Source organism: Phalacrocorax carbo, chromosome 11 (genome assembly GCF_963921805.1).
Source record: "Phalacrocorax carbo chromosome 11, bPhaCar2.1, whole genome shotgun sequence".
NCBI classification, from domain to species: domain Eukaryota; kingdom Metazoa; phylum Chordata; class Aves; order Suliformes; family Phalacrocoracidae; genus Phalacrocorax; species Phalacrocorax carbo.
Window position 1 is genome coordinate 16,352,919 of NC_087523.1, and position 22,290 is coordinate 16,375,208.

A 22,290-nucleotide genomic window follows, 5' to 3' on the forward strand; every position below is an offset into this window, starting at 1 on the left:
GCGCTACAGAGTGAACTATGCATTTGCCCCCCGCCCCGATGCACTGCTGGCCACGATTCCGAGCAGTTCCCCGCAGGACTTCCCACCAACAGCTACTGATGGTTCCTCCTAACGCTTGGGTTCTTGCATGCAATTCTGGCTCCACTGATGTCCACAGGAATTTCTGCTGTTGAATTTATTGGATCTGAATTTGCCCTGTAAAAGCTCAAGTTTCTCAAACAATACAAATCCCACTTTGCACCAAGTTTTCCACTGAAAAAGTGAGTGTATTCAATGCTTTCTCTGTTGGAGAAGGTGTGTTCACACTGATCCCATCACAGGTTTGAGCCAGAGCTGATGGAAGAAATTAACCTATGCCATTACTGCAGGGTGTCCATTGGTGTAAAAGTACCCGACAACCAGCTGCACTACTACTACCCAAAGCTCACTGCCTATTGGAAATAAGTCTCTTCATAAAGCTGCAGATGGAGGCCAGATGGAAACAGAGAACACTTGCTATTCTGATTCATTACAGATATATTTACATTCACAGCCATATAGATTTGACTGGATTCCTCTCATTCACGGCTGGTCAGTTGGTACATCACGGGAACCTTTCCCAGGCAACAACAGCATCTCTGTAAACTTGCACAACACCAAATACAATGGGGCCCAAGGTACCATGAAAAAAAGTGCATGCACATGCACACAAACGTAAATATTCAAAACCATAAAACTGAAATCCACTGGCCCAGCCCACGAAACCTTAGGTGTCAATGAAGCTGTACCAGAACCCCTCGTGATTCAGTCTCAAACCCAGTTCTCATCTTCCAAGCTCTGAGCTCTATCTGCTTCCTTTACCTAGTAACGGCAATAGCCACTCCAACCAGCTGCTTCGCATCACAAAGCGGCTGTCAAGCGCAAAAAACCAAAACAAACCAGCAAAACAACCTAAACATTCCACAAGGCATCCAGCTAATGGTAGAAACTTGCTGGAGAAATGTGGAGTAGCAAGTATCTGTTTTACACACATAACTGAAAGCTTTAAAAACTTGCATCTCTGTTTTAACATCTTCTACTTGTATTCACTTTAAAATTTACTCTAAAACTTTAACCATCCACAAGTTTCAAAATAACTTCCTTTTGCAGCTTCTTTGCTTATTCTGTCATCCACATCCAGATGCCAAAATACACCACCAACAGCTCATTGCTCCTTTGGATAAGTCTGGTAATACGCATCGGAGAAAAATTTCGCAGGGTCAGCTAAAACTCCACGGCATTGCCAATGCACATATTTAAATAACAGAAATTTAAATAACTAGGTCTCTATTTACAACAAAAGCATCTTAAAATAAAAACAGTAATCAAAGAGCATATGAAAACACCATACCAGAAAACCTACCTCCCAAGTGCTTTGTATTGCCTTGTAGTTTCTGAACCTTTAGGTTCAGGGAGGGACATGGGGTTACAGGGAATTGCAAGCTTTCCTCCACTATCAAAGGCAGAAGCTTAGCCAGGTTTCTTAAGAAAACAAGGTGCACATGATTGTGCTGCCCTTGCACCCAACCGTGTTTTAACCTGTCAGCCCGTTTCAACCAGAACTGACAGACAGATAGAAGTCTCAGAGATGATTCAATTCCCGCATGCTTTGTGAAAATTGGAGACAAACTCCCTTCCTCCAGAGAGGAGGGCTCCCGAGTGGGCTCTGCGGTTTCCCACCGCCGCCGCCTGCCAGCTGGCCAGCCAGGCAGCACGTAGCGATCTGCAGCCAGCCGTAGCACAGGCTGCTTCTTGCCCAAAGGGCAGCCGATAGCCACAGGCGGCAGCTGCTGAAGCGCCGGATCGCAGGGGGTGCCTATGGAGCGAGCGGGGGCCACGGGTGTACGTGCTCGCAGAGATCCTAAAGGACTCGCAGGATTCGGGACTGCTGAGGTCAGAGGTGGAAGACAGGATAAGAAAGGACAAATTTGCAAGCAACTGCGTTTTGTTAGTTTTACTATTTAGTTTTTCCTCAAAAGCCAGGAAGTTTAAACAACTTCGTAATTTACCTTGATATATAAACTCATCTCTCATCAGTGCTTGTATGCTACTTGCCTCTAGTCTTAGTAATAACATTGCAAAAGTGTTTTCATGTTTGCACCACCGAGGCTTACAGAAAATGTGTATTTTTGACATGTTTACTCAAGAAAACAACTATATTCAATAATAGAAGGGTTACAGAAAACCAAATACCTAACAAAAAAGGGTTCTGAAATGAGTCACTGAGCTACCGAGCCATCTTTAGGGATTGGCTCCCCAACAATGACCCTTATTTGCCATTTACTCTGTAATCAAATGAGTGCAAGGTGAGCATAAAGCACTAGCATGCCACTGTTAGCATTTTATATCCATTTTGAATAGATAAAACAAATGACATCATGTGCAAAGGACTGGAAAATAAAAAGGTTCCAAATAATTATTTTTGAAGACCTGGTTTGCACACATGGTTTGACCCAGTTTAATTAGAAATGTATTTCCAGCTCAGTTTTCTTAAGTGTGGACACCCTCACTGGCCTGCATCGGTTTTGTTCGGCATTTCTTTTTCATCGATTCAGCCACACTGGACATCATTTCCCAAAGTCCTCATCTTTTGCATAACTCCATCTCTGTCCATGCAGTTTCACAGTAGCTTTAACAGAAGAAGAAGGACATAAATGGGCATTTCCAAATAACTCACCATTAATTTCTGTTACCAGCTTTTTCTTCTTTTTAAAAGAGTTTGGTTTAGGAAAGTCAGCAATTAACACCAATTAAAAAGCTAATGGTGTACGCTTAATATTCATATATCTCATGATCGAATGAAAAAGGGGTTTTATCGCTAACTGGGACAGCAAATGTTAGCCACAGCCAGGGGCGGGTCCAGCTAGTGGTTCTGCCCTCACAGCAGTCATAGGCGAGAACATGTTTCTGGGGCAAGGCAACAACCTTCTACCTGCTAAAACTTCCTTTTGTTTTTGCCAAGGAAAAAAAAAGTCAAGAATAATAATATAAGAAGCTATTTTCTGCCAAACCTCAAGAGAGCTGCTGTTCTGCTTCATCACCAGCTCCAGGCACACACCCCGTTACGCAACGACACCAGCATCCCCGCAACCCAGCCCAGAGCGCGCCGATTAGAAATGCTACACCTCAGAAGCACACCCGCAGAAGAGAACGGCTACGCCGATGGCGGACGTGAATACGGCAAACACAATACAGGGAGGAAAAAAAACTAAATCCAGAGGTAAAGCCCTCTGTGTCGTCTCATGCATTTCAGACACTGCTTGCTAATAAAGGTTCCTTCAGCCAGTGCTGATGCAAAACATGGATCTCCTCCTCAGCAGTCAGAACAGAAGCCAGACGTGGCTTATCAGATCACAACTCCTGGAAACACACCTAGAGAAGTGCACAGTCAGCAGCCTGCCCCAGGGTGGGGAAAAATGCAGAAGCAACAGCTTCCCAGTCTCTCTTTCTGATCATGCTCCCAATTTTATAAGGGGATCCCTGGGAATGGAAATGCATCATGCAATCTCCAGGGACTTTTCGTATCACGCAATGACTATCAACAGTGAACAGCTGAGATAACAGGGCACTGTATAACGACATTCATGCTACTTGCTTGGCAATAAAGGAAGGGAAACCCATTGCTGGCATATGCTCCCATAAGCTGAGGGAACAACCCCTCTAGATGTTCAGGCAGTGTTTACACACAACAGGATTTAACCAGCCAGGCCCTCTGTTAATAATCACAGTTTATACAGCACAGCGTCATCTCCATCCCGAGCTCCACCGGCACCTACAACCCCCATCCGGTCCCGGTCCGGCTGCCATGGGAAGGCTCAGCACTGCCTCTGTCGCGAGGGCAGCAGAGCTGCCTGGAGACCCACAGTCGTGCCTGTCAGAGCTGGACTAGAAGCCCATCTCTGTAATATAAAGAATTACTCTATTTTAATATTAATAACATAAAAAGGGAGAGGTCTCCCAGAACTCTGTAATGTAAACAATGCAGGATACAGCAACCACAAAAGCTCAGAAAGCCAAGTTGTCTTTAATCCACTCACTATGACATCTGAAACCCATGTGCATGACAGATATGACAAGTGCCACGCAGGCTCCAAGCATCGCCCAGGCTGATAAGGCCATTTTCTTTGATTCCTGGTCAGAGAACTGTGTATTTGGGGGGAGCAAGAAGCCAAATGGCATTACACAACCTAACCAGGAATTTGTTGCGACCATTTGAACAGCCTCATGAACGCACTAGGTGCTTTGCAAACATATGCACAAACCTGATCACTCATGCACGTCAGTAGGTACAGATTCCTGTGCCAACATGAAAATACTCTAACTCCAACATGCAAGCCAAGGATACAGGCCAGGCAAAGTCTTCCACCAAGTGGGTACCTAGAAACTAACGTGATGCAAAGAAAGGAAGAGAGGAACATAGGAAAGGGTGAATGCTGAATCCTCTCTAACCTTTATTCTCCAGCCTGTGGGATCAGAGACCTGAGTTTCCAGCCTTTGTTTTGCTACTTCCTCCATTCAAAACATTTCTGACTGAAATCTTTCAAGTGTCCAAAAGAAAGGAAAGTTGGTGCAACTCTTTCTTCTTTCATCCCTTCTCCATTTTTCAGGCATATTTATGGAGAACAGGCTACAGTACACGTAGCTTCTCCAGATGCAACCTCTTTTTCTGCCAAGGAAACCGTCCCAGTTGGGCATCCTGCAATCTGCTATGCCCTATGCATGTGCACACCTACTCTACAGCATGTGAGCTGGCAGCTCACTCCATGTGGGAAACATCAGACCTTCTTAGGCTGATCTGCACATGCACAAAAAGCCCAATGTACCCTGAGTGCAGCACGTGCACTGGCACGTACCACCTCCACGATGTCCAAACCGTCCCGGGCTTCGCAACTGCTGGGTTCACTGGGCATACCCTGAGCCTCAAGTGTTAATTTGCCTGCCTGCAAAATCCCAGCAAAATCTGGCAAACTTCCACTGGGAGAGACGACAAAACATATTCTAATGTCTGGAAATAAATCACCCTTCATCAAAAAGGAATCCCACAGGAGGAATGGTCTGGCGCGCCCAAATCATGTATAGGTACTGCCTGTCCTCTTCTGCAGGGTGAATGCACACACAGGACCAGCTCCCACTGTGAGCAACTGATGAAAAACTGGAAGACTTCACCACAGCAATTTGATTTTCAGAGCAGCAGGGATACGCTGGTCCACAATACCTAACTGTACCCTCTGATATTAATAAAAGGCAATTGGATATCTGCTGCTATAACTTGGCTTCTGGAGGAAGAATGTTTGCAAGAAGTCTGTTACCATAAATATTTCATGTTAGACTAGAAAAAGCAAATATTAAAGTAAAAACATTTTTTTCCTGGCTCTTCCCTTTTTCCATATAACAAGAGAACATCACGGGCAATCTGTGTAAATAATACATTTGAGAGTCCATTATCTAAGCCATATGCATATTTATTTTATGTTGGTTTTGTTGCATATTTTAGTATAATTGTTCATAGGTTTAAAGCCAAGAGTGAAACAAGAGTAGACAAATCTAGTACAGCAGAAAGAATCAGTAAATTGGTTAGTCTTGTTATTTTTCAACACTAGGAAAAATCCATGCTAAAATTTAGCATAATAAAGAAGAAAGAAAATTCCTCAAGTTCAGTAAAATAAATATTTTCAGGAGGCCACCACACGCTTCTCTTATGCCAAAATGTCTCCACTTTTAACAATAGAAATAGAAAGAAAAAGAGCATCAAAGGTGCTCATATCAAATGTAGCAACTGCACAACTGTAGAGTCAGGACATAGAATTTAGTCAATTCCAGTATTCAGTAAACCTCAACAAAATGTCAGTATTTTGCCAACCGGTCTCGCTTTTAGTTGCAAACATTCCTCACGGAATGGAAAGTCAGAAGAAGTCACATTAATATTTGCATGCTTACTTGGCAATGGCAAATTATTTCAGTATGATGGTACCTTTTTCCCGGGCATGCAGTACTAATGACAATCTATGAAATATTAAACATCCTGCTAAACTAAAACGTATGTTCAAATGAAGCAAATGAAATGCAATGTTTTGACGTTTCTGAAACAAAGTTAGGAAACAAAAGCCAACTCATTTCTTAACATTCTCCCACTAACATTTCTGTTGAACTCAACATGTTTTGATTTGGGTGAAACTGTTTTCAAACAGCATGTTGCTCAGTAAGTGGCTGCTAACCAATTCTCACAAATCACCTCCGTAAGTACACTAATTCCTCTTAACCAGAGTCCCAAGATGCTTTAGAAAAACAAGGACTGCCTCCATTTTAATAGCAACAGTCATAGGGAGAGCTCCCCTTCCAGCAAATTCATGTGTTTTCAAGCAACGATGAGAGGCAGAGGCAGAACGTAAAGCTAGATCTGAACCGCAGCTGCCCACATCAACCCCTCTCTTACCTTTATGAAAAAGTATATTTCTTACACCATGGGAGCACCTAAAAAGCACTGCCACAGATCACACGCTAGCTATTACGTATTGGCTAATAGCGTTACTTGCGCAGGGCACTGAAAAGACCACAGTTTGCTACAAAGTATGTCTCCCAGATTGTTCACTCCCTAAGATCTCAGAAGTTACTGAAGTTTTATATTTTCATAGGCAAAAAGAAGGGGATGGGGAAGAAATGAACTTTGAAGAGGTGCTTCTAAAGCAAATCATAAAAAGCTTTCAGGAATCCCACTAAGTCAGTAGGTTACAAGGGCAGGATTATAACACACAAGGGCTTTAAAAAATAAAAACATCCTACAAACAGCTGAAAAATAGTTTCTTCTTTAATTTTATTCCCAAGATCCATATTCACAGATCTGCACAGGCCAGGAAAACTACTGCTGGCCAGCAGCCTGAGAACAGCTGAATACCAGACAGGAGAAGCACAATTTTAATCACATTTATGGATTTTACAACTGAAATTGGACATAACAATTTAAAATTACTTACTGGAAATTTCATTATGTCAGGACAAGGGGCTGACCCGCACCCGTGCCTACTGGCCGAGCAAGCTGTTTGACCCCAGATTTCCCCACAAATGCCTTGGGAGGGTGGGATCAACAATTGTCCCACCAGATTTTGCTGCTGTCCAAGCAGGCAGCTGCAGTCCGAATAGCTGTGCTACCACCAGACCCAGCCGTGCCTGGCTTTCAAGGCAGCAGGAGGATCACGGCTGGGCCAAATGGTGTTTTCCTCCAGAGCACCAGGACTGCGATGCCCCCAAGAAACTCACAGGAGCATGGTCACAGAGCCCTTTGTGAACCTGCGTGGCACTGGGAGGCATCACAAGATGTGCTCCCTGGAGGAGCTCTTCCCAGCAGCAAGCACAAAGACCACGCTGTTAGCGGCGCCGGTTGTGCTGCCAGCTCTGTTGGCTGGTTGTCCTAACCGCCCCTCTCGCCCTGTGCCCTGCACCTCACTTAGCCGGTGGTCCGCACAGTGCTGGCCCCTGTTATTTGTAGGGTGATTCAGAGAGCGTGGAAGAGGAGCTGCGGCAATCATCCACAGCAGCCGACCATGCCAGGGTAAAGCTGTGGGAACATCCCTCATGTTTCAGCACTTCCCATCCCCAGAGCTAAAAGTCTCGCTGCCTGACTTGGCAGACTTCTGTGCAACCTTTACACAGATATAAATCAGCATGTGGTTTGCACAACAGCAAATTACCAGGCCCACGACTTCACCTGAATAACAAACAGAAACAATTCTTTAATGCTATTTACTTCTGCTTGCTCCAGAAAAGCAACACAACAAAGGCCTTGCTACTGCCACAGGTTCGCTCCAGTCCTATCCCAAGCAGTGCCCTAAGCTCAAGTACCGAGCACACATGGAACCTTACCTGCACAAGCATGGTAGTGCTTTTAGCTGCCGGATGGCCTTCACAGGGCGAAAGTCCCATCTCTACAGCTACAACTCAGCAGCTGCTAATACAGTTGCTTCTTAGAGTGTTATTTCATCATGTGCCTACTCTCACACAAATCAGACTGACCAGGAGGAGTTAATGCAAGCTCACCTCTCTAGTGAAGATATTTAACTGAGGGCAAATTGAACTATAGATGCATTCTGCAGTTCAAGCAGACCAACATCCATTCTACTCAGAGGAGAAAAACCCACTAGAGACTGATCAGGTACTGGGGAAGATAGAAAAAAGTGAAAGCAGGGAAATCAGAGATAGGACAGAGCTCAGCGAGGCGCAAGCTCATGGTCACGGTGCCAATGCAACAGACACCCTAGCAGGAGATTTCAGAGTTCACGTGAAACAGGAGCTAAAGGGAACAGCTTTGCAGCGGTCCCACTGCGCACAACCACTGGTCTGTGCATGCTGGAAGTGCTGCACTATGCTCAACCCATGGAAAATATCGATCCATTACAGACCTCGGCAGGAGAGTTTGCCTCTTTGTGGGCTGACATTTCTGCTGCTGGATTTTCCAGCAACACCTGCAAAGCACTACTGCTGCAGGATTACTGGAGATCCCACTCAACACATAAGTAAAAAGCCTCCTTCAGAACAGGATCACAATTTAGATTTCCCAAACATATCCCAGAAACTATCTTTTGGTCCCCAAGATCTCATCCTGCAGGACTTAACTGTTTGGCCTAATGTAATGGACTTGTTGAATACTTGAAGAGCAAACTATAAAGCACTATTACGGATGATTGTATAAAAATGTGGGTCCCTCATGCGTAAGCAAATTCAAACACATTCTTCTGAAAAAAAAAAAACCAACAAATGCTGGATAAGTCCATGAAATACACATAACAATAGTAATAATAAAAAAAGACAGGCAGACTATCAATATTTTTAAGAAACCAAGTCATACATTCCTTTATTATGCTCTACTAGCTATAGTCCAGCAGTACGAAAGAGGGACTTTGAAAAACCGCACACGCATCCTTCAGGTCATTAAAGCAGACCTGGAAAGTACCATTCACATGGAGCTGCAAGAAAGCAGCACAGACATGGAGAAATGTGTGCTTGCAAGGCACTGAAGTTCTGCAATTCATTCATAAAAAGGTACAGTCACTAAAGCTAACCTGCAACAGGAGTCATCTCAAACATCTAGAAACAACATGCAAAATCTTTTGCAGTTTAAAATTAAGTAATACCCCGGTACTCGTTCATTGACTCCAATAGCTCATTATTACATGTCTGGGAGGTTTTCTGGACTGCAAATCAACAACTTCTCACAAGTTTTCCCCCAAACCCACTGACCTATTTTGAAGAAGAGATAACACACACAATTAAATAATTCTCAGCATGTCAGGTATTGTAAAACTCAGGCGTGCAAAACGCTGGTCACTCTGATGCATATCTCCTTGTAGGCATGATTCTGGGAGCTGCAGAGCACTCAGAGCATTGAAATCGACGTCACTAGTGAGGTGCTTGAAGTGTAGCAAAGTGCTTGAGCCGGGAATTAAAGATCTTGAACTATTTCCTACTGCGCTCATATTATCACCAGTGCATTTTTAGCACGTTCTCTTACCTTCAAAATAGCATGTCCCAGTGCCAACATCTGAAGTGTTATGCAACATGAGCTCAAAATGCCACCAGTTTGGGATGCAAATGCATTGCCCTCTCCCATATGGACATTCAGGTCCAAAACATGGAGGAGCTGGGAGCAGCAGGCCTGCCAACAAATTATTTGCAAGGATTTTACTATTCTCTAATGGTTGATATGGCACATCTAGTTATTGTACATTGCTCTGCTCAGTCGAAGAGCCTTTATTGTATACAAGCACTCCACAGCTGAGAGTTTTTTTCACATCCTTACTCTTCTATTTTTGATAAGCTAGTCTGACACTTAAGAATCTTAATTGAATTCCTCTGAAATATTCACTAACTAGAACCAGGACTTCACAATTTGCTAATTAGTTTCGCATGTATGATCCATTATTTTAAATTCCAGTGCTGAATATAGTTTGGCATTGCCATGCAAATGAGCAGGGAAGCCAAGATAAAAAACCACACACACCCCCACAAAAAAAGAAAAAACCCACCAAACAAAAAACCACACACACACTACTGATAAAATGCTCCTGGCTCTGACAACTAAATATACACAATACAGTACTAATTTTTTATATATATATATATATGTTTAAAATAAGTCATTCCCCTACTTTTTTTTTGTATTCTCCAAGTCAGTCACTGACAATCTAGTAGGCTGGATTGATAGTAGGTATGTTCTATCCACTGAGATCCACACATCCTGTACTCAGGGAAAGTCCTGTACTCAAATCAAGATTGGAAAAGACCTCTGGGAATATATGGTCCCACCTTCTGTTGACAGCAGAGCCTTAAGTTAGGTTATCCAAGACAATGTCAAACAGCGTTGGACATTTCCAGCCAGGGTGACTCCACCAGCACCCTGGGAAACCTATTCCAATGTTGACTTGTTCTCATGGTGAAGAATTTTTTTCTTACATACAGATGGAATTTCACCTGAGCAACCTGCACCTGGTTCCTCTTGTCCTGTGCATCCCTGTACTTCCATCTTCTGTACAATCCATCGTTGAAGCACCTGAAGACTGTGACTACATTGCCCTCAGCCTTCTCTTTCCTAGGCTGAAAAAAACCCAATTCCTTCAGCCTTTTCTTCTTCATGCATAAAGTTCTCCAACCCTCTAAATGTTTTGGTGGCCCTCTGCTGGATCCGCTCCAGTTTCCCAACGTCTCTGGAACTGGGGGAGCAGAGAGGGGACACACTATTCCAAGTGTGGCCTAACAAGAGCAGGGGGAAGCAATCACATCCCCTGATTTGCTTGCTACGCTCTTGCTGATGCAGCCCAAGGCACGGTTTGCCCTCGTTGCTGCAAAGATGCATTGCCACCTCCACATCCTTTCTGATGAGGGAGGAAAAGGACGATACGATGGTGTGGAATCTTAAGAGAAACATGCAGACATGTATAAAAGTGTATTTAGGAGCTGCAGGCAACTGAAAGAAGAGGAAGAAACTCATCTAGTAGTACGTGGACTTCACAGGTGTTATTAAAAAAATCAAAGGCACGAAGAAGCTAAATACTGAAACACCAAACCATGCCTCTCCAGTGTATCAATGATATTACAGCCATATACATTAAGCTTTCAAGGCAAGCCATTCATAAGCACCACAGCATTTCAGATCTTATTACAATGGCAGTAGCATATATTAAGCTCAGACTTATTCCTGAAAGAGATCCCTGTTGCCAGGATTAGCAGACAATCTCCATTATTTGTTTGCACCATTGAAGCAAAGATCTACGCAATGAGTTGTTGACTCCATCCAGTACACTGCAGCAATACTTCTTTATACACTGCTGCCTACAATAATTAACTAGTTTTTCATGTAGACAAGATAATCGGCTATGCTACCAAAAACCCAAATAAAGAAAATGAATAGACAAGCAAGCACTTCTACCAATCGCTAGTGAAACAGAAAATAGCTTTTTGTCATTTCCATAAAGAACAACTGATTTCCCCACTTGACTCATCAAAATCTCAGTGCCTTGAAGGCTACGATTGGCTTGAGGACTGTAACTGACCACGAATGATAACAAAATACCCCAAGACCACACAACATTTTTACTGTCTCTGCGGCAGTCTGGAGACTCTGAAATTGTCTTTCAGCCCCAAGACACATTCTTCAGAAGGTGGCCACTTCTGACCCACACCCAGGAGGGATGGTTTTGAATTTTTCAGCTTACCTTCCAGAAGTTCACCTTCTGGATTACACTGAACATAACTGTAATGTTTCTTACATTTAATGTTCCAGTAACTGCCTGAGGTGCTACCATCAATTAAGGGTTTCAATACAGTCCACAGACTTTAACACTTCATAACTTTGCACGGTCTTGTGATTCTTTCCACACAGTAACAAGTCTCAAAAAAAAAAAAAAAAAACAAACAACAAAACCCCAAAACCATGTTGGGTCTCCCTGCTCCTCCCTACTTGGTCTCAATTACTGCAGCCATCCATTCAATGAAATGAATTATGAAGAACTTAGCAGACTTTCAAATTTTTTAAGATAAACTGAAAAGTCATATTTATGCTTCACTAGGCTCCTGCCACTGTACATCAACAGTGGAGTAACTCATAACTCACGTCAAAAAATGAAGCATGATTCAGTGCCAAGAAGCAGCAGTATCATAAAACAAAAAACAAAACCCGCACAACCCCCCCAAAAAAAACCCCAAACACTCCCTTACTCAGACGTGTTTCCTTTTTGTACCCAGAGTCTTACATTACTACACAGAAATAAAAATATTAGCTGTGCAGAGCCACTACAGGAAGGCAGGGTTGCTTCCACGCTCTGCTAAGCCTCAGCAGCAGCACTGCTTTGTCTTCACCAGGTGCATTACCAGAAAGCCACTTCTTCCCTTTTGATGCTCACAGTCCCAAACCAGAGCTCTTCTGTTCCTCGTGCCTTTAGACTCCATTAAAGGTATGACCATTCTGCACAGACAGCAGCTGGCAAATGTGTCATGGTTTATCATCAGCCTGCAAGATCATACTCCAGAAAACATCAATCCCTGGAACTCGCCACAGACACTGACCTCTCACTCCCTAGGCCACTCAAAAATGCCGACCTCAGGAGGGGGCTAACCCTCATCATTAAGACAAAGGAAGTCAAAAGCCCTGGTCAGGTGCCTCTTGACATGAGGAAACAAGCAGGTTGCAGAGATGCCGCTGATGACCTCATTTGGCCTATGAAAACTTTTTTAGAGGATGAGGACTCTCAGAGCACAGCTGAATGAGTAGGATTAGAACCAATTCCTCTTCATCCTGATAGCTAAAAAACCAAAGCAGCTATAAACTGAGAGTCCTACAGTCTCTCCCAGAGCTCAAGAGCAATTGTCTGACCCAAACACTTCAAAAGTGGCACCCGCTTCCATTGCCCCATCTCTCCCTTTCCTTTTCCTTTCACCTATTAGAAAAATGACCCTGCACTGAAAATTAAAAGATAGAATATGCATTAGCAGGCTCCTACTGAAGACTCACCACTCAAATAATATGAAACTAACTGCTGAAGTCTCTGCAAAAAAAATATTTCACCCACCAAACTCACACTTTAGTTATTACTAAATGCACGCGCACACGCCCAGATACAGCTGTGCTACATCAAGAGCGGCACACGATCACTCTCCAGCTCTTCATAGCAATAGAGCCCAACTGTGGAAGGAAAGCAAGGCATCCATATAATTAAACTTCTGGAGGTAACAGGAGCAGGCAAAGGATTATTCAAATCACAACACTGTCAGGTCTCGACAGCCATACCTACATTGCAAGATACAGCCTCAATCTCACTAAGAGCAGCCCACATAGCCACAGACGTTGGCTTCACAATGCTTTCAAAGGTACCACCTCTAACAGCACACCGCGTGACCATAGCATAGCAACCACTAGCAAGTTAAAAAAAGATGGTATTTATAAGTCTCCTGGATCATTTTCTGCAATCCCAAACCACACTGATTCAAGCTTCCCCAGGCAGCCTGTAAAGGGGGGTTCCAACGCACCACGGCTGCAGCCCAGGGTGGAAGCAAAACCCAAGAACTTGTGGGTGACACCTTCAGCAATCTTGCTTCCTCCCAGATGCCACCAACAGTTAGGCAATGCATAAACAGTGCTCTGCCCTGCCTGAAGGTCCTTACTGATCAGCAGCTCTATATAAACCCAAAATCGCTGGCCCTCATACTTTGGAAAGCAACCCCACCCCCCCAGACAATCTTTATGTCCCTGGGCTTGAGGGTTCCCAGGAAGATGGGCAGCCCTTGCAAAAAGCAGTGCATGTGAAGTTCAGAAACTGCTCTGTCCCATACGCACTCAATGGAGATGGTGCATGGAGTGGACACAGTCTGACCTGCAGCACTTCAAAGTTCAGGAAACAAAGGCACAAAAGAGTAAACACTCATACTTCTGCAACCACCAGCAAATGCACTGCTTCCAACTGCCTTTGGGGAAGACTCTCTGCTACCACCTTCCATGGCATTATTGAGAATCACCTCTTACGTGGTACTGTTCTTCAGATTTCAGCTCCCGGAAGCCAGCAATTAGCTGAAAAACTCATCTGTCGCTTCAACAGATAATGAAGCCTAAGTCTCATGACTTCTCGGTACCATCTAATTTTTTTAATATCTAATTCATATTTTCCAAAAGCCTGAAGTTGCCAGTACTGACATATTTATGTCCCACTACTTCATAAGTTGTCAAAAAAATCTGCTAGCTTTTAGTCAGTTGTTATATGCAAATCCCAACTTTATAACATTTCTAGACAGCTCTAGCATTATCATGGGTACAATTTATACCCCCTCCATTTCATTTAAATAGACACTGAACTGGAACTGGTCTGCAATAATTCAGTATGAACAATACTCTCCTTCAATAAATCTGTTAAACATTGTTTTCCAAATCTAATGATGAATCCTCTAAATTTTATTTTCATTTTTATGGAGCTGCATATATTAAAGCATATAGCCTTATGAATCATCTTCACAGCCAACCAAGCAATTTAGTAATCTTGGACATAGTTTATTTAGCCTGAAATAAGCTTTGCTTTGATTATGTGCAAACTACTGTGTATCTATTTCTGAATGTACGGAAGATTCTGACACCTCTGGAGAATAAAAACATGCTCTAATGGCATGAGTACGTTATATGGATAACTGACATTACTTTATAACTTAAATATTTATGATCACAAGCCTATACTAGACAAACTGCACAATCATTCCAGCATTCCCTAATTCACTCCATCAGTCCTAGCATTATATAGATCGAAGGACATATTACACAGCAGTGAGAAAGAACAGTGAATACCACAGCCTAACTTTTTATGGTCACTTCAGAAGCAGTTGTTTTCATTGCAGCTGCCCTCCCTCAGAGAAAACAGACACGTGCTCTGGTTGCGAGGCCAGCACGAGGGAGGTACCACCTGAGTGCATTCAGCTGGTGCTCAGCATCTCCTGCAGAGGTAGAACCAAACACACTGGAGCTTTGGGCCATGTGAAAACTGTTCACAACAGACACCAAACTGACTGCCAGTTTGGAGCACACACACTTTGTATCTGTCCACCTCAGCTGTCATCATCTATCTTCTTCAGCTCCACGGCTCAGCAAAACTCCCTACGTTCAGCAGTCACATGTATTTATATGAACAAAGCCTTTGTTATGGGTGTGCTTGCCCAGAGCCAGGGTTACACCCAGTCCATCATCTCTCCATCGTGTGATGCGTGCGAACAAATCTTCCCCTCAGCCTTGAAAAACCCCATCTCTCAGGGCTTGCTTAGATGCTGCAGCTACTCCAAGTGCAGCATGAGCTGAGATTCGAATTGCCCATTATCCAGAGCTGTCAGACCATGGTCTCTTGCATGCTCAGTGGAGAGCAGCCTTTGGGTACACTTTTTAATGGTCATTGTTAGTATTTCTTACACGTTCTGGCAACTAACATTCTAGTGAACCACAGGATAGCTCAAAACATTTTCTTTTGCAGCAGAGAAGCAAACTATATTGCTCCTTCCTGCTTCTGCCATGATTAAGCAGCTGATTCACTCTCAACATCCTTAAAAGATGACTAGATTGAAATTTTTTCTCTCCCAATATAAAATAAACCCAGGCATGAAAAGAAAGGCAACTACTTCAGCTGCCATTTGGGAGCTTTAGCATCTTTTTACAGGTAGAAAACTGTGATTACACTGACAGCACCCGTGAATGTCTCCCGGTTTCTCATCTGTCCATGTGAACCCCTGAGCCTCTATTTTTCATTTAGTAGTACTGACCTCAGTATCTGAATGACAATCTCAGAAACAACACACTTAGTCACAGCAAGTGAGTTATATGAGAAAGATCCTGCTTCTGACACAAATAAATTAAAAGAATGTAGTATGGGAAAGCAGGAACTTCCCAGAACTGCTTCTGTAGAGGATTTTCCAGAATCTTTGAGAGAGTATCTATAGCTTCAAAGGGTAACCAAAATGTGATCACAGGAGATCTGCCAGAGGATGGACACTGAAACATAACACACATTCAATGCACCAGATTCAGAGAACAAACAGTCCTCCTGCATTTCTACATGGGGGGCCCACTTCTGCATTCCTCCTGCAACAGGGGATCAATGCAGAAAGAGCCTGCACTGATAAAAAGATGTGTCATGCAGGAGCTCATCAGCAGTGGGATCTGAGGGAGAAGCATGACCAGACAGCTTCCTCCAGTGCCGTTACCCTTCTGGTGTACCTCCAAGGTTCAGCAGCACGGCCTTTTCCTTCCTCTGTCTTCTTTCTCCAAACTGGAACAACGCAGACACTGTTCCCTATTTTATCATGTCTATTTTCTCTTCTTAGATCATTCTGAGGAAAGGCTTCACAGTGAAAGAGCACTTTTCTAGGCTAGTTCTATTAACTAAATATAGGTGTGCACTGCATTGCGTGCACAGCTTGTTATGGCAGACAACATTTAATTGCTGTGGTTTCCTGACTAGTAGTTCTGCTTTGATATCACAGCGACAAAAGTAATAATGGGAATAAAAACTTCATGGTCTGCCTGAAGAGCAGGATTAATTGACACCTCCGTCTTGAAGAGTCACTCAAGCCAGGCCAAATTTAGCCACCATTGATGTTAATTTGAGCCAGTCACCTATTAAATAGTTTTGAAGAAGAGAAAATAATCACAGGACAGAAAAACAGGGCAGAGGGAAGTCAGTATGAAAGCCAACACACTTATCTGACCTGTGGCAGCAAAGAAACGTGAAAACAGGGCAGAAGGAAGGGGTACAGAGTTTCAGGTGACACCATTTTGCATTGCACAGAAAAGACAGCAAGATAAAACAGGCTATTACTGGAACAATATCATCCACCTTCTTAAATGGTGCTCATTTCTGCTTTAGGAAAAACAGCTTTATGAAGAACAGCATCATAGATTAAAGATGCAACCAAACCTTATAGACTTGTCCATATGTCCCATTTCCAACAACCTGCACCAGTTCAAATATCCCCGCAGGGTCCTGCAAAAAGCAGAAGAAATAACAACATTATTTGCAGCAAAGCAACCACTTTATAATGGAGCATAACTGTACAAAATCAAAATGAAAACGTCTGTGGCATGCCTCCTCATGATCTGTATTGCACGCTAAAGGGGAAATAGCCAAGTAACAGTATAAGAAATACATTAATTTTAAAGTTTTCAGTCAAGTTGCTCAAAACTCTATACATAAAACAACTCGGTAGAGATTCATGCATGGCAACATGGCAGATACAACAAATAAATGGAGATGTGAAGAATACAAGAGATTCGGTTCAACAGTTCAACAGATTCAGTTTAGCAGAACAAGGAATAAACTCCAGGCTTCCTAAGCCTTAAAACGCTGAGCTAGCCTAGAGGCTAGGCTGCCGTTTTCTGCTATGAAACACTTAGCACTAGCAATGTAACAAAGGAAAGGACCTAAATAATAGAATTGAAAAATACTATACAAAGCACCTGAGCCCAATTACCTTACAAAAGGGAAATGTATCATCCCAGGCAATCTTAACACTACAGGTAGGCTGAGAATGCTCAATTGTCCTGTTCTGCAGACGTAAAGAGGTGAATTTGACTGATGTACCAGTCAATGTCTTGGCTTTGAACCCAAACTAGACTGCTGTTAATTTACACAAAAGATTCCTGTGTCAGGTGACCGGCGTACCATACCGCATCAGCCAACTTTCATCCTACTGGTTTAGCAACAGTTGCTCTAAAAGCAACCGCTGCAGATGTCCTCCTCCAGTAATGAGATGCTGCAGCCTTTCAGATATAGGAAGACCATCTTGTGGCAGGGCATGGGCAAGTAAATGTTCGCTCCTGCATGACTGAGCATGTTAAGAAATCTGTTGCTTCAGTTAAAACTCACTTGAGAGATCTATATAAAAAATACTAAGAACTCAGGAGACCAGTTTCTTGGTTTCTGGCTGAGCCATTTATCAGTCAGCTCATTTCTTGGGATGATATCATTGAGAGATTTATATAAAATATTATTAACACCATGTGTCAGTTTTACCACATCTGTTTCAGCAATCTGTCACATCAAGTGATGTCTATTGGTACTGCTGAGGGATGCGATACAGAAAAACATTATCTCAGAAGTACAATTTCTATGACCCTGGTTGCAAAACATCCTTTTTTTTAAGGTATAAAGCTACATCTCCACTCATATGTTAGTCTTTTAACATAAATAATGCTTTCTGCACATCTGATATGGAAACGTTTACTTAGGCAAAAATCCCATTGGAAACATACAGGCTTTTTTCTGATCACATTCTGCCTTTACTGGCACAACTGTCCTGATAAATGGCAATAGTTTTCACTGTCAGAGCAACACAGCACAGAATTCCACAACTGAAAGCACTAATGAGTTAATTTAGCTCTGCCTTTAAGTTAACGGAGTTTTAATCTTACACTTTCTGGATTGTCATCCTCAAGACTTTTTTTTTTCTTTTTTTTTTTTTTTAACAAAAACCTGATTAACAATGTATAAACCCCATCAAATCACTTACTTTTGACCTATGCACAGGCCAGCCTATGTCATTTCTTTTCTGTCTCTTATTTTTAAGACAAGGTAGTCAAGGCATGGCCTTCTAGACTTCAACCCCAATTCCAAAAGCCCTCACACAAAAGGAAATCAGTGGGACCACTCGTGTATGGAGCTAAGCACAGGCATAAGAATACAAAGACGCCAATGTTGCAAACAAAGCGCTTTGCTTCCTTCTCATTTCTTCATTTTTCATTTCCATAGTCCTGGATATGAACCATACACACTGCTTCAGCAGAGCTGAAGTCACCAACAATCCATCGCCACTGCTAAAGGAACACGTGGGTGCTACAAACCTCTGCCTCTCGCGCAACCTTCCCGGAGAGCTGTGCCTTGGGCTGCACGCAGTCCGTGCGGTAAAACACACGGCGACTCTCTGGGGAACTCTTCCAGACAAGGGTCTCCATGCACAACACCTACTGTACTCCGCAGGAGACACGAGCAGCACTCCATTTCCCCACCTCTTCTGCAGAAAGTAGCGCTGCTGAATTCAGAGGTGTCTAGAGTGTGCGGAAACCTAGAGGAACCTTAACTGCATTTTCCACTCAGAGTTTCCAGCTGTCCCTCTCACTTAAATGTGTGCTCTGTCCTCACTCTTCTTCTCCAAGCTTATTTATTACACACATAGAACAGTTTAATGTGCCTCAAAATCAGCTTCTCTACCTCTAATCAATTTCATTCTGATTTAGCACCCTAATAGCTTGCTTCTAAAGGTTTCAGACACTCTAGGAAAAACCCAAACAAGAATCTAAATAAATGTTAGCATTAACTTTAATATAGCAAAAATCCTACCGTGTCCTTGCTAGACAATTGAGCATTAATGTCTCAAGCCTCCGCAGCTCAGTGCGGCCAAACTACTTGGCCATCTCTCTTCTTCTAATCAGGACACCATAGTGAACCGAGCCTTGTTAAGAGTCATAAAGGATATTAATCTGGGCTCTGACTTTGGTCCTTGGATTGCCCTTGTTTGCTTGGACATCAGCATCAGCAGAATGACTGCATCATTCGCTGGCATTCTTCATGATGGGCCAATTTCTCAATTTTCTTGGAGTTAGGTATCATCGTTGATGTAGCACTTCCCCTCAGCTACCATTTAAGCCCCGTGGTCCATCTAACCCTTCACCAGCCAGCCCCTGCCAAATTTCTAGGTTCACTTTGACAGATGCCAAAATCCTGGCCTGAACATTCATCACTTTAAGGTTAATTACTGTAATGCACTGTACCATATGGTGGCCTTCTTGCTTTTCTGCAAGTCATCTGCAGAGTACTCAAAAGGCAAGAGCAAGGCTGCTGACCCAGAGGCACCCAGGCCACATCCATCTCCTCTGCAAGGCAGAATGAAAAACAACGCACACAGCAAGAGCCCAGCTGAAACACGCTTCTCTCAGTCTCTGCAGCTAAACAAGATACAGGTGTCTGAAGCTCAAGTTCTCTGCACCTCAGCACGTAATGCAGAGATCAGAGGCTTCTTCAGCATGTAACTGCCCCGATGAGCCCAGGGCAGAAGCACCCCAACAAGATGCTCCCACAACATTTAGAAACTACAGCCCAAACCACCTCTTTCCAGGAAAAGAGGAAAGCCTTGGCGAGCACCCATTCAGAGGGGAGGAAGGCCAGCTCGTGCAGTTTGAAGATGACCCCAATCACTACTGTGCCTCCCCCGCTGGCCACCCTGACCGCCACGAGGTTGGCAGGAGTGCAGCGCCAGGCAGTTCCCACTGGCCTGGGAACACCTGACAGGAGGCAAAGGTAAAGCCCCCATCTTTACCTAATTTCTAGAGCCCAGCCTCACCCGCCTTTCATTTCCCGGTAAGCACAAACCCCAAACTACGGCAGCTGACGTGCTGAAAAGGTTTCCTCTGAAAGGACACATTCATCCCTTCCCCTGTCAAGGCCAAAACTTGCCACGCTTACAGCCCCTGGGAGGTTTCTGCACTGGATGGTTTTGCCACAAAGCCCATTGTCTGGTTTGCAGCACTACTCTCTTTCAAACTTACGCTGGTTTCTTATCATTTATTTAAGAAGATAAGCTTCATCTGCTAAAGCACTGAAGAAGAGCCTCCATTATTTTGTCTTACACCCCTGAGCAGAACCAGGTCAAACTTCTGCTTGCCTCACCAACAGCCTTGTGCCATCTTCACAAACTTTGCTGTCTCTCCTGCCTTCCTTCTTTCTGCCTCTGGCCTGGAACACCCTCCTCGCCATGTGATTATTGCAAAGGCTTCTCCCAGCCCTCCTTTTTTTTTTTTTTTCTCTCTGATATTTTTAGAGTAGCTTGCTTTGGTTTCACTGTCTGGGGCTGACTGCTTTTTGCCGCAATTAAACTCTTCCCTCTTCTCCAGTCGAGAGTGCCCCAGAAAGAAACCTGCCTTGGTTGGACTGGGTCGATAGATGGTCAGCTTCTATGTGAAACAGCCAAGTAGAACTAAGGGGCAACACACACAGCCCTGTTAACTGTGGGTGTGAAGCACGAACAGTGAGGCTTTTAATGTGGCCAAAGTTTAGATTATGTTAAAAACCTAAAAACACAAGAGCATGATGATAAAAATTTGCAGTAAACTAGGTGAATGCTGACTTTTTTTAGCTTTGGGGATAAAAAAAAAAAAGCCCAAACCGCAACAAAAAACCACAAAAGCCAACACGCACACACCCACACCCATATTTTCTTCCAGAACATCCTAAATTCTCTCTTCTCTCCACAGCTCACAGCATTCACATCACCCCGGGAATGTCAGTGGGAATCGTCCGTGATCTTGGGAGGGGAGCGAACCTCCCCGGCGAGACACCCGCGGCAGGGCAGAGCCGCGCTCCCGTGGGACGGTCCCGCCAGCGAGGGGACCGCGACCTCCGGAGCCTGCGCGGAGCCGCGCTGCGGGCCGCCCCACGGCCCCCCGCGCCCGACGCACCGGCCGAGCCCGAGCCCCGCGGCCGCCGCCCCGCTCTCCCGGGCCACGCCGGCGGGACGCGGCCGGTGTCAGCGGCGCGGGTGTCCCACGCCGCTCCCCACGCGCGGCAGAGTGGGATAAGGGGGAAGAAAAATTAAACCCGGGTGAAGCCTTTGCAGACCCCAGCGGGGAGGCTGCGGGGGCGAGGAGCGGCCCCAAGCCCGGGGTGTGCGTCTGTGGATGCCTCACCGGGTATCCCCCCCCCCGCAGCCCCCACGCGGGACGCGCTCCCCGCCGCCCCTCCTTACCCGCAGCGCCGCCAGGTCGATGCCGTCCAGGCTGCGGGCGGCGCAGTCCCGGGCCATGGCGCTGCGCTCCGCCGCCCCGCACCGCCCCACGCCGCGCAGGACCGCGGCCGCCCCGAGCTAACGGTCCCGCGGGCGGCCCGCGGCGGCCCGGCCGTGCCCCGGCGAGCGCAGGAGGGCGGGCATGCCCGGCCCGGCCCGCCCGGAAAGCCCTCCCCGCTCGGCGGGCGCGGAGGCAGCCCCCGGGGCCGGGCCGCCGCCGCCACCGGCAACTTCCACGCAGCGGGTTCCTCGGGAAAAAGTTTGCGAGGAAGTGACGTGACGTGCCGGCGGGGGTCGGGGCCACCTGCCGCTGCCGGGGGCGGCCCCCACGCGCGCTTCCCCACCCCCCCCCCCACGCGCGGCGGGATTTGAAAAGCTCTGCCCCCCCCAACACCCCATACCCTACGCTCGCTCCCGACTACACCAGCGCGTGCACGCGCTCGCGTGTCCGTGTCGTGTCCTTCGTGTGTCCCGTCCCCCCCCCCCCCC

The 22,290-nt window shown here is 45.0% G+C and overlaps 1 protein-coding gene across 2 annotated transcripts in view; it reads right to left on the reverse strand.

Moving 5' to 3' along the window:
• Window positions 1-22,070, reverse strand: part of NRK (Nik related kinase) — a 104,712-nt gene extending 82,642 nt beyond the window's left edge. For both annotated transcript variants that reach the window (XM_064463216.1, XM_064463215.1), the window contains exons 1-2: window positions 21,763-22,070; window positions 16,944-17,009 (exon numbers count right to left, since the gene is read on the reverse strand). In XM_064463216.1, coding sequence (XP_064319286.1) covers window positions 16,944-17,009; window positions 21,763-21,819 — 123 coding nt within the window. In that variant the 5' untranslated portion in view covers window positions 21,820-22,070. The remainder of the gene's footprint in view (window positions 1-16,943; window positions 17,010-21,762) is intronic.
• Window positions 22,071-22,290: the final 220 nt, after the last annotated feature.